Genomic DNA, 13,458 nt, shown 5'->3' with positions numbered 1-13,458 from the left:
AGGGATATGGCAACAGTGCAGGAAAGTGGAGTTGAGATAAAAGATCAGTCATGATCTTATTGAATGGCAGAGTAGACTCGAGGTGCCAAATGGCCTACTCATGTTCCTAATTCTGATGTTCTTATGTTGTCAATTTAAAAGCAACAAGCATGGAGCAAGGAAGAACAAGGTATGGGAAGAAATATTAGGAAATATGAAGAAACAAATGTTCAAAGCAGTACTGGCCATTTTGGTGTCAATAAAATAGAAAGAGAGAGAAGTTGGGGGCTGCAGGTGAAGGAAGGATCACTTAATTGAACAACAAGCGTTTGTTTAATTCCTGTCAAGGAATTCAAAAGAGTTTCTACAAGAGCCTTCACAAACATGGGAGCAGCACCTTCATCTTAGGCAGATTTGGGGTTATAGGGAGTTAAGAGCTGTTGAGAGGAAAATAAGTTCTTGGCTTTAAAAAGGAAACTGAGCTTTACCAATCAAGGAGATATAGGTGTTCTGTTTGAGATAAGAAGAAATGGAGAAGTTAAGAATGTCCATATACAAAGGAGGACAATGTTTGAGGTAATCAAAGGCAAAAGGTGGTCACTTTTGGTTGGATTTGAAAGTCACATGATAAAACTATATCCCTCGAAATGAGGATGACTTGCTTCCATGCCAAAAAAAAGGATGAGTTCACAGGTGTTTCAAATGAAGAACTCGAACTACTCTACAACAAATGAAAGCATCAACAGAGCTCAGGATTCATCAATTCAACGGTTGCATTGCAAGTAATGTGCACTGAGGGCAGGAATTTAATGACTGTTACACAGATTGTCCACAAAAGAGGAGATAGCGCTAGATGATGAGTGGATGAAGTTGTTGGTATGGAAAGAAAACAGAATTCTGGGGAAAGACTAAAGAGACATAACAAGATGAGAGAAATTCCCAAGGTCCAAAATGGGGATGTACAGTGTAATATCTTCTCTACAACATCACAGATGTTATAAGATGGATCCAATACATCATGTATGAGAGTAAGTTTGCAGGAAACATAAAAACTGACTGCAAAAGCTTCTATAAATATGTGAAGAGAAAAGGTTTAGTGAAGACAAATGTAGGTCCTTGCACTCAGAATCAGGTGACTTTATAATGGGGAACAAAGAAATGGCAGAGCAATTGAACAAATATTTTGGTTTTGTCTTCACGAAGGAAGACACAAATAACTATCCAGAAATACTAGGGAACCAAGGGTCTAGCGAGAAGGAAGAAATGAAGGAAATCTTTATTGGACAAGAAATTGTGTTCGGGAAATTGATGGGATTGAAGGCCAATAAATCCCCAGGGCCTGATAGTCTGCATCCCAGAGTACTTAAGGAAATGGCCCTAAAAATAATGGATGTATTGGTGGTGATTTTCCAACATTCTATAGATTCTGGATCAGTTCCTATGGATTGGAGGGTAGCTAATGTAATCCTACTTTTTAAAAAAAGGAGGGAGAGAGAAAACAGGGAATTATAGACCGGTTCGCCTGACATCAGTAGTGGGGAAAATATTGGAATCAATTATTAAAGATTTAATAGCAGCGCATTTAGAAAGCAGTGACAGGATCGGTCCAATTATGAAAGGGAAATCATGCTTGACAAATCTTCTAGAATTTTTGGAGGATGTAACTAGTGGAGTGGACAAGGAAGAACCAGTGGATGTGGTGTATTTGGACTTTCAAAAGGCTTTTGACAAGATCCCACACAAGAGATTAGTGTGCAAAATTAAAGTACACGGTATTGAGGGTAATGTATTGACATGGATAAAGAACTGGTTGGCAGACAGGAAGCAAAGAGTAGGAATAAACGGGTCCTTTTCAGAATGGCAGGCAGTGACAATGGGGTACCGCAAGGTTCAGTGCTGGGACCCCAGCTATTTACAATATACATTAATGATTTAGACGAAGGAATTAAATGCAATATCTCCAAGTTTGCAGATGACACTAAGCTGGGCGGCAGTGTGATCTTTGAGGAGGATGCTAAGAGGCTGCAGAGGTTAGGTGAGTGGGCAAATGCATGGCAGATGCAGTATAATGTAGATAAATGTGAGGTTATCCAGTTTGGTGGCAAAAACAGGAAGGTAGAATATTATCTGAATGGTGACAGATTAGGAAAAGGGGAGGTGCAATAAGCCCTGGGTGTCATGGTACATCAGTCATTGAAAGTTGGAAAGCAGGCGGTGAAGAAGGCAAATGGCATGTTGGCCTTCATAGTGAGAGGATTTGAGTATAGGAACAGGGAGGTCTTACTGCAGTTGTACAGAGCCTTGGTGAGGCCACATCTTGAACAGTGTGTACAGTTTTGGTCTTCTAATCTGAGGAATGACATTCTTGCTATTGAGGGAGTGCAGCAAAGGTTCACTAGACTGATTCCCGGGATGGCAGGACTGACATATGAGGAAAGACTGGATCGACTAGGTTTATATTCACTGAAATTTAGAAGAATGAGAGGGGATCGCATAGAAATATATAAAATTCTGATGGGATTGGACAGGTTAGATGCAGGAAGAATGTTCCCGATGTTAAGGAAGTCCAGAACCAAGGGTCACAGTCGAAGGATAAGGGGTAAGCCATTTAGGACCGAGATGAGGAGAAACTTCTTCACTCAGAGAATTGTGAACTTGTGGAATTCTCTACCACAGAAAGTTGTTGAGGCCAGTTCGTTAGATATATTCAAAAGGAAGTTAGATGTGGCCCTTACGGCTAAAGGGATCAGGGGGTATGGAGAGAAAGCAGGAATGGGGTACTAAAGTTGCATGTTCAGCCATGATCATATTGAATGTGGTGCAGGCTTGAAGGGCTGAATGGCCTGCTCCTGCACCTATTTTCCATGTTTCTATGTTTCTATGTGACTTTTATTGTATTTACAACAGCAGTTGCATTACCACAGTAGTCCACTAGGTGGAGATTTATATTACAATTCTGCCTCCTTAATGAAGAAGTAATCTTAACAAAAAATCATCATACATAACTTGTATGGTTATACACAATAAAAGATATGGACTTATTTTGCCATATTTACAAATCAAACTTAACCATTGGTTTTCTGCTTCGAAAAGGATACCATCACTCTCGAACTGAACTTTCCAAACTGGTTGCTGAACTTAGACTCATTCTAGGCTGATACTGAGGAGAGTTTTCCTCCAAGGGTAACCCTTGATCAATATTTGGAATCCCTATAACTTCAGACTGTTTGGCTGCCTGACTCGGACTCGGACTTAAATTCTGATTTTCTCTTGGACTTGTTTCAAGTACATCTGATGTAGGAGTTGCTACTGGTACTCTACTTGGGCCAGCCCGGGCTCACCGTATTGGGCCAGCCCGGGCTCACCCTATTGGGCCAGCATGAGCTGCTCCAAGTGAGATGGGCAGGAACATCGGTGGGGCCTAGGTACAGAGGAGTGGAAAGTTCGGGGCGGATGAGCGGTGAGAGTTTGTGGTGGAGGTGTGGTGATTCTTTTTGTGGCGGAGGAATGGCAAGAGATTATGGTGGAATGCGGCAAATGAGGGTACGGGGCCCAGAAGAGCCCAGGGACATCACAGGCCAGCTCACACTGCGATATGAGTGCGCATTAGGTCTGTGCAGCAGAGCAAGTCTTCAGTCGTCCTGGTTAACCCTTGCCACTGGATAAAGGCCTAGCTCTATCAAGCCCGTGTGGTGGCTGGTGTTCAACGGTCACCACACGTTAAAAAGATTACGCACAGGCACCTTCCAACACCTCAATTGGAGTTCAGGACTGGAACATCAGGTCCTTCGTTGAAACACCAATGAACTCGTGGAAGCAAGTCATCCTCGTTCAAGGGACGGCCTATGATGATGATCTACTTGTAACAAGACTATCTGACATCATCTAATCTTTCCAACTTTCAGCTCCTTCCACATCTCTAGGTAAAACATGATCAATGTAAACAAACCTAACCTGTTCATGATCAAACATCTTGACCAACTATGTGTGAGGGCAACATATCTTCAACTCTTCCTGGTAACCACTTTAACCATTTATGGGGATGGTTCTTCACTCTCACTTTCTGATTTAATTTCATACTTCTCTCTCTTACTCAATTCCATCATGATTCTCTTTCTGTCTTAATTGTTTCTCTTTACTGATTGTGCCAAGTTTGGATTTAACAATGAGAACCTGGTTCATGGCTGTCATTTGAGAAACATCTCTGCTGATGTTCTACAAGTAGTTGTACGAGGAGTATTATGATAAGTAATTGGAAAATGTGCCAATTTGTGATCCAACAATAACTGCCGTTTCTTTGGATTTGGATCCAACATTTGCTTGATGAGGGCCATTTTACAATTTGTACTGTGCACTCTGCTGCGCCATTTGACGCAGGGTGGTATGGTGGAACTTTGGTATGTTTCACACCATTTCTGCTCATGAACTGAGCAAATTCTTCTGAACAAAATTGTAGCCCATGATCAGACATAATTTCTTCTGGGAGGCCATATGAAGAAAACAATCTTCACAACTTGTCGAGTGTTTCACTTCTTATTTTCCGCATCGGTAACATCTCTACCCACTTCGAATGGCTATCAATCACAATGAACAATTGTTCTCCCTCTAGTTCAGCAAAATGTACATGTAACTTTTTCCACACCCTGGGAAGCAATTTCCATGGCTGTAATGGTACTGATGGTGATTTCTTGCTTACTGATTGACATGTTGTACACTGACTAACAATATATTCCATGGGCCGGATTTTCGGCTTTTGGATTTTTGCAACGAAAACCGTCGCAATATGTGACACTTACGGTTTTTGCTGCACTACCGTTTTTAGGCCGAATATTCGGGTTTTACGGGATTTGCGGCGCAAAAATACAAGTTTTGCCAAAGTTAGTCCCGGGCCGGGACCGCCTTGGGAGGGGGGGAAAATTTTCAAAAACCATGCCAAAAACATTCACATAACCCTTAACTATCGAATCGGTGAAAATAAAGTAAAAAATAAAAACTTTAACTTACCTTTTTTTCAGGTTTTCGTACTTACCGCTGTTGGTAAGGCTGCAGAGACAGGTTTGACCTATCGGTATTCTGGGTGTACGGGTCGGGGGAGAGCCAAAAGTATGACGCAAACGCAATCTGCGTTGTTGCACATCGGCTCACCTTTCCCCGACGGTACTTGGATACACCGCTGTAAACAGGTACCCGAGGATCCCGCCCGGGCTTTGCAATCGGGTTTTCGCCACGGAGGGTCAAATGGCGGCGAAGACCCGGTCGCAAACTTCTCGAGAACCCGGCCCAATATCTTTATATAGATTTGGCCACTATCAGTAACTGTATGCAAAACTCTTGGTCAAGCACATTCCCAGGTGCTGGTCATGAAGATCTAATAATTTGGACTGAACTTATTTGGAATAACTACTCTTGCACCCCACATTATACAATCTTTATACACTGATAATTCATTCCTACGAACGAAGTATGGATGAATATATTTTTGTGATACCTAGTTTGGCCAGTCATTTGCTATGTAATAATACACCTTTGACATAATTAGGTCACGTTTGGTTACTCTACCTATCTCTTCAGCTGTGACTGACAGTTCATTGATGTATGAAAAATAGAACACTTTTTCCCTATTCGAGATAATGTTCTCAATTTCTAGTCTTTTGAGTTCTTGCTCAACTTTCTCCTTGCTTGCATATGTATGGGACATGGCTTGCAGTAAAATGGTCTCGTGTCCTTCTATACTCTGACACTCATCTTGAAGCCTTGGATCAGAATGCCTCTTTCATGGAACACCTTCAGACATGGCTTGATGACATCATCTTTTGATGCAAATCTCATTTCAACACGAAAAATCTCATTCCAATCCAGCTTCAGTGATCGCAACCAATTTCTACCTATTAAGGCAGGCTTGTCTCCTTGCAGGCAAGCTCTGAAACTGATTCTTGTATTGCACCGATATGATGATACGTCCTACAACAGGGATTTGCTCTCCTGAGTAGACTCGCAGCTCTATCTTTGATTTCTACAGTGGAAAATCACTCAACTTGTCGAGATATAGCAATTCTGGTACAATGCTCATGGATGCACCAGTGTTGATTTCCATGGGTATCCTTGTTCCTGCAACATCTACTTGGATGACAATACCTCATAAATCGTTGTTAGATACCTTCATGTTCCTGATGACGTGTATCTCCAGAACTTTCTCGTCCTGTTGCTTCTCTTTTCCAAACAATGTAGTGTCTGGTGATTTCTACTTATAGCATTAAACATCGGTTTACTCTTCAGTCGGTATGCCTTCGCAAGATGCCCAGTTTTCACGCAGAAGAAATACTCTGCCTTCACATATGGACAGCTTTGAGCAATGTGTTGTCCGATAGCACGACTTCAATTTACTGTTACCCTGGCCAGTTTCTGAGGCCTTGGGACCCCACTGCCTTTTACTTTTAAACTGCAGGCGATTCACCTCGGTTGTCTGATGACTGGAAATGGCATGACATTCTCGGGAGTATTTGTCGACCATATTCATTGCCATAGCAGTCTGACAAGCTAAATCAAAAGTCAAGTTAGGTGTTATCAATCATTTTCTTTTGATTGCTTCATTTTTCATCCCACAAGCAAATCGATCACGCAATGCTCGGTCCTGAAAGTTTCCGAAATGACAGTGAATGGATAGTTTTTTTAACGCAACTGATACGCTCTTCATTCAACTGATTCTGTGTTCCAAAATGTTAACTTTCAGCAATGTACAGGGGCTCAAGACTATAGTGTTGTTCTAACTTGGTTAGAATCTGCGTCAGTGGCATGTCCTTTGGCTTGACGGGAACATGCAAATCTTTCATACACCTTGGGGCCTGCTTCCATCAGGAAAATAGCCTGTTTTCTTTCAAACACCACCTGGTTATGGTTTTCATCATCGGGGACTTCAACGATATTATTTGTAGTAAAAAAACATTTCTAGCCACTCCACATATGCCCGAATGTCTCTCGGTCACGATAGAACTCACCCAAGCGCCCCATTATTCCAATAGGCACGGCAATCTGGGCTCTTCAGTTCAGCCAAGCGTGCTTATAATTTACCTTGGATTTTTAGCTGTTTTGCAAAACAAAGGATCTCTCAAAGCCATTCTGTTGGTTGGCTGGATCATTTACCATCACAAATTTAAGCTAGGGAATTCAAAAATACCATCCTTATCGCCAATGTAAAATCTTCTCTACCACATCACAAACACACAGGGGCAGAAATTCAGCTCACGAATAAGGCCCGTTGCCGATGAATTGTGGCAGCCATGCGGTTGAGTCGAGCGGCCACTGATTTCTGGTCGAATGGCCACCACAAGCTAAATTCAGCAGGGGGGTATTTCTGGCGGTCCCCACTTTTGCCCTGCTGCTGCCAAGTGGCCATGAGTGCATCTTCAGTGCATGCATCGCAAGAACCACACACCTCCCTCAAAATTCAGCCTGAAAATGTAATGCCCTCCGAGCGGTGCCCATGACAGCTTTTTCTGTCGGTGCTCCTTTCATTTCTTCTGTCAGCCCTGGCTGCGCAGTGGTATTAAAGGCAAAGACCCAATGCCACAGCTGCCATTTTATTTTTTTTGCCGGCCAACTTCCATGTCAACCAGACTATGGTGCCTCCTGGTTCAGCCGGGCAGCCAACAGGCAACCTGGCATTCCCTCGTGGATGCCAGGTCGCTGGCCCAACCGAAACCCTCCCTGGTGGCCCAGTGGCTGATCCTAAATAATCATCGATTCTCTTCCCTTTAAGTTAAGGGGAGAGCATGGTGACGCAGACGCGCAATGACATCACCACTGCTCTGCTGCTGAGTGACAGCGACGGAGAATCCGTCCCGCCTCCACTTCCGCCCCGCACCAGCACATACTGCCGCACTTCCGCCCCCATTATAACTGACATCCTGGTCGTTTAAAAAAAGACAAAGCTGAATTTTGGGAAATAAGCGACCTCATCCGAGACAATGGTAAAAACGCTTCTAAAAAGGTAGGTGCACTAGGTTTCCGGCGTTGCTGAATTTTGGCCACACAGACTTTATAAGATGGCTCTAGTACATCATGTGACTTTTATTGTATTTACAACAGCAGTTGCATTACCACAGTGGTACACTAGGTGGAGTTCTATATTGCACACAGGATTAGTGAGCTTATTAGATTCGGGAAAGTGAAGGATCTAACAGACACATGGATATAAAATCTGATGTCTGACATAGTGATAAAGGAGGGAGGTTCTATTTCTTAAAACTAAGATTAATACATTATTGACATTTATATTAATGATTGTGTTCCATCCATTTTATCCCATTTCTTGAACAGGTGTAACACCTCCACACTATACACTGGGTGTGTTGATAGGATTAGATGAAGTAGGGTAGGAGGAAGTGTGTGTGGATAAACACCAGCATGGACCAATTGGGCTGATTGGTCTGTTTCTATGTGGCATTCAACGTAATTCTATGTATGATTGGACGATCCAATGCATGGAAGGTCTGTACTGCCCTAAAGAATGATAAAATTGTCTTTAAACCTACTGATTTTTTAATTGCTGGATTATAAGCATTGAGTTAAAATTAAAGTGTTGTAAAAGCACATTAAATTATTAAAAGGAATGCAATTTCCATTAATCAGATTTCATGACTCTTTGTTCTTGTAGGTGACTCATGAGGCTGTGCTGGATGTTGATGAAAAAGGAACAGAAGCGGCAGCAGTTACCGGAATTGAAATAATGCCAATGTCATTACCTCCTAAGTATGTATTTAATAAACCCTTCTTATTATTAATTGCTCAACACAACACAAAGAGTGTCCTGTTTGCAGGAAGAGTGATGAACCCCACTGTCTGACACTGGCGCGAACTCCACTCATTCACAAACAATGCAGCATCAATAAATGAAGTTACTTCTAACAGCTATTAAGATTTAAATAGTTTGAAGTTTAGCCTGCATGATTAGTTAATAAATTTGCTTTACAATAATGTGACAAGCATCTTATGAAGTGATTTCAAGTCAAATAAAGCTCTCTTCAATACTACCCAAGTGCATCAAATTTATTTCAAATGTAGAGTTATTGGGGGAGAAGTTTAGCTGCTTTGCACCTTCCGTTAGCACTTGCAGGGGTGGGAGGTCGGTAACAGGGAGCTGAGGGGTTACAGACTGGGCGCAGCAAATTCATTGGTGTCTGCGAACTCCCCTGGCGGTTTTGTGCTGACGCCCCATAGATCATGACATCATCCAATGCGCAGCGCATTGTTTTCACCCCGGATATGATATTCACCAGGTGTCAACAACGGCAGCAACAGGAGGCATTGTCATCTCAGCTGACCGCTTGGGGAGCGATATTTAAAGGCAGAGGTGGTCAGTAAGGGCAAACTTTATTCCTCGAACCAGTCTGGTGCCTTCTGATTGCTTTTCACCACTAATTTCTGGGCAATTCCACAGCCCTCCAACCTCTGGGGTTGTAATGCAAGTTGTGCAGGTCTTGTGGCCCCACAGGGAGAGCAATAAGAATGTTTCAACCCATCATTGGCCCTTTCCTTTAAGTGAGGGAAGAAGCCTCTAATGTCAGCAGCAATGCCACTCTCACATACTTTAGTGCTCTAACGCAAGTGGTAGCGCTTGATTTAGCATTCCATTTCCCTCTTGGAGCCCTAAAGCTGAATTCCCAGGTGCAGAAAATAATTTTTGTCTGGTGCTACTTTCACGATAATTCAAAAGTTATCACTCCAAATGGGGTGCTACACGATTTCCAGCCCATTGTTTTCGTGCTTTGCATTATACATAAGTACTTAAATTGCATATCTTATATTAAAGTAGAAATTGCATCTGAATTTTCCCAGTGTCATTTGCAGCTTGTTTTAATTAAATACTATTCGTGAACTAGTGTCTGGTGGACTTATATTTTGTTTGGTGAGTGAAAAGGAATGGAAGAAATAACCAAATTATAAACAGGATAATACCCTATCTGCAAAACACAATAATGCCTTTTTACACGATGACTTTCCATTTCTGTATTCACGACTTTTTTGAAGTGACCACATAAAACATGGGCTAGCAAGCACAGAAATGGAAAAACACTGGCCAATGTCACTGGGTTGTATTTATGAACTAATGGAAAAAAGTTGCCATGTCTTTCAAGAAGGCAATGCATGTAGAAAAAAGCAACAAATTACATTTTTGTTACAATGTGTGTTTACCAAAATAGGAATGGCAATAGCAGTGGCATCTTTTGTACCCTATTATATCCAGTGATGCTATTAAGGATGGCATGAGCAGGGTGTTCCTAGATGGCTCTGATATTATGGTTGAACAGCAAAGTGTCTCCTAACTGAGCATATCATTACGCTTTCTGCATCTTTCAGAGTTTTGGGTATCCTAGTAAAAGAAACACATGGGCCGAGATTTTCCAAACCTCGGCAGGTCCGGTGCAGGTGATGTCGGTGGCAGGTTACGGCCGCGCTGCTGGCTCCATCCCACTCCGCAAAATTAACTTACATTGATAGGGCTTGTTAAATCCACCCAGCACGTTTCCTGGGCCAATTAGAGGAAACGGGTCTGGTGACGTAATTCATCATGCATCATAAGCCAGTTTTTTAAAGGGACAATGACCAACTTTCTTTTGACATTTGTGCTGTCAGTGTTCTACAGCATTGAAGGCTGCAAACACTTACAGTCACTGAACAGAGGTGTAGGGCTGCACACAGGCTCTCCAAAGACTCCCACCATATGTTTCACTTCCGATGGTGGAAGAGGAGAACATAACAGCCTGGTTGCACATTGCAGAGGGGAGTACAAGCAGGGATGTGGTCAGGAGGACTTGGGTTCAATGGTGTGAACCTTTCAATGATCTCATTAGATCACAAAACACTAGTACCAAGCCAAACTCATCCTCATCCTGCTGTGCCTCTCATCACATCCCCATCACTCTGCCTTACCCTACTAATACACATCCTTACTTGTACCAACTTATGTTGCACCCCCACCCATTATTCTCTATCTACATTTTCACATTTCCATCTCATTAGCCACCCCTCCCACTCGCCCTCATACTAGTGCAATCATACCAAGTAACAACACACAAGGATAGGCACTTGGGTGTTTTATTCAATGTTCATGTAAAGTTTCTGATAATGTGCTGTTCAATATTGAAACCTTTATTTTCAACAGATTTGTGAGACATTCATGGACAGATTTGTGTGCACCTTTGGAAGTGGCTTAGTGAGTTGCAGTGAATGGTGAGACAAAGGGTAATCCCCACAATGGTGGTGAGTCTGAAAGGAATAGCTTGGATGGGGATGCTTTATGGTGTTTTAGTTGGGTGGTGCCAACCTAGCATGTCATGTGGCAGCCAGGATGTACAGCATCAAGTGAAGTAAATCTGGCCAAAGTGAAGCCATTCCTTACCTCCTGGGCAGCAATCTGCTCAGGCACTGATGCCCTCTGTCCTATGTAGCATCAGGTGATTGTGGAGAAGGTTGGTGTTATTGTTGGTGTTGCTGGTGTTGGGACTGATCGTGGTCAGATTCTGAGGACCAAGGTGAGACAGTACACCTGGCATCCATAGATGGCAGGTGAAGTACAGATGACAGAAACATTCTGTCACTGGTGAGAGAGTTCTTCCAATGATGTACGAGTGGATGGAGAGTGGGATGTGCAAAGCCTGCAGAATCTGTGCTGGAAGGAGACTGAGAAACAGCTTGTGGCTGAGAAAAGTGATGATCTGTCAGGTAGGAGCTTTTACTATACATTTGAAGTAGTCAAGTAATCAGATGTTGCAATTGCCACTCAAATCCTGCCTCAGGTTCACAGACATGGTCCTCGCGAAGCGTGGACCCTGTGGGTGGGCAGTTAAACGTAAGAGCATAAGAATTATAAGCAGAAGTAAGCCATTTGACTCTCGAGCCTGCTCCACCTTTCAATAAGATCATGGCTGATCTTCTACCTCACTTTCCTGCACTATCCCCATATCCTTTGATTCCCTTACTATCCTAAAATCTATTGATCTCGGTCTTGAACATACACAAAGACTGAGCCTCCACAGCCCCCTGGGGTAGAGAAAGTTAAAAGGTAAGGTTAAAAATAATCCAATAATTGGTTTACTTGGGTCGCCCGTCTCTGCCGGTCAGGTTGGATCGGAGATCACACATGGACCTTTAGGAAAGACGTGTTGCTGTGGGTTGACAGCAGGGTCCCAACCCGCAGTCAAAAAAATAAAATTTCTCACCTGACCCGCCAGCGATCCCGCCTGCTGACCCCCTGAAAATTCTGACCAGAGAGTTAGCATGCACGTACAGCAAGCAGTTAGGAAGGCAAATGGCATGTTGGCCTTTATTGCGAGAGGATCGGAGTACAAGAGTAAGGAAGCCTTGCTACAATTGTATAGGATTCTGGTGAGACCACCCCTGGAGTACTGTGCTTAGTTTTAGTCTCCTTATTTAAGGAAGGATATACTTGCCTTAGAGGCAGTGCAATGAAGGTTCACTAGGTTTATCCCTAGCATGAGAGAGTTATCCTCTGAGGAGAGATTGAGTAGATTGGGCCCATACTCTCTGGAGTTTAGAAGAATGAGAAAATATAAAATTCTGAGGAGCATTGACAGGGTAGATGCTGAGCAATTGTTTCCCCTGGCTGGAGAGTCTAGAACTAGGGGTCATAGTCTCAGGAAAGAGGCTGGCCTTTTAAGACTGAGATGAGGAGAAATTTATTTACTCAGAGTGTTGTGAATCTTTGGAATTGTCTGCCTCAAAGTGCTGCGGATGCTTAGTCATCGATTATATTCAAGGCTGAGATAGATATATTTTTGGATTTCAGAGGAAATAAGGGATATGGGGATAGGGCAGGAAAGTGGAGTTGATGTCAAAGACCAGTCATGATCTTATTGAAAGGCGGAGCAGTCTTGAGGGGCCATATGGCCTACTCCAGCTCTTAATTCTTATGTTCTTATCTTTTTATGCTTATTTACATATATTGATGAGGCAGTGATAAAAATGAATGTTAAATAAGTACTCATTTGACACCAAGGAGCACAGTTCACAAATAATATTATGAAGTAGTACATAAACTTAATTAGGCCTAGAAGTTCGGGTTGTTTGCACCTCCCGTTGCTAGCAGGGTGCAAACGACTTTCCGCAGGAGTTTAGCAGCGGCGGTAACCCACAGCACTCAGCTCCGCTGTGCCTCTGATGCTGCGCTCCATTATCGCCCCGGACCCTAAAAGATGCCAGCGACAGCTTCAGAGGATGTGAACAGGGCAGCAGGCCACTGGCGGGATGAGAGTTAAAGGGGAGGAGTCATCCATTGAAAAAGATATTCTGCCTATTTTGCTGAGCACCCCATTGGTGCTTTGAACGCGGGGTCCATCCTGCGATCGGTCAATCTGGCACTCTGCTTGAGTGCCGGGCAGTTGGCACAGCACCCATGGTCCCCGGTGGTCCAGGAAGGCCCATGTTTATACTGCAGAGATTGCAGCTTGGGCCCTTCCATTT

The 13,458-nt window shown here is 43.1% G+C and overlaps 1 protein-coding gene across 2 annotated transcripts in view; it reads left to right on the top strand.

Annotated features, from left to right (window-relative positions):
* The window catches only part of LOC139262365 (alpha-1-antitrypsin-like), a 65,251-nt gene extending 55,511 nt beyond the window's left edge, over positions 1-9,740 (top strand). For both annotated transcript variants that reach the window (XM_070877554.1, XM_070877553.1), the window contains exon 5: positions 8,633-9,740. In XM_070877554.1, coding sequence (XP_070733655.1) covers positions 8,633-8,821 — 189 coding nt within the window. In that variant the 3' untranslated portion in view covers positions 8,822-9,740. The remainder of the gene's footprint in view (positions 1-8,632) is intronic.
* The last annotated feature ends 3,718 nt before the right edge of the window (positions 9,741-13,458 follow it).

Source organism: Pristiophorus japonicus, chromosome 4 (genome assembly GCF_044704955.1).
Source record: "Pristiophorus japonicus isolate sPriJap1 chromosome 4, sPriJap1.hap1, whole genome shotgun sequence".
NCBI lineage: Eukaryota > Metazoa > Chordata > Chondrichthyes > Pristiophoridae > Pristiophorus > Pristiophorus japonicus.
Note: the sequence above shows the minus strand (reverse complement) of the source record. Positions and strands in the feature narration are given on the sequence as shown.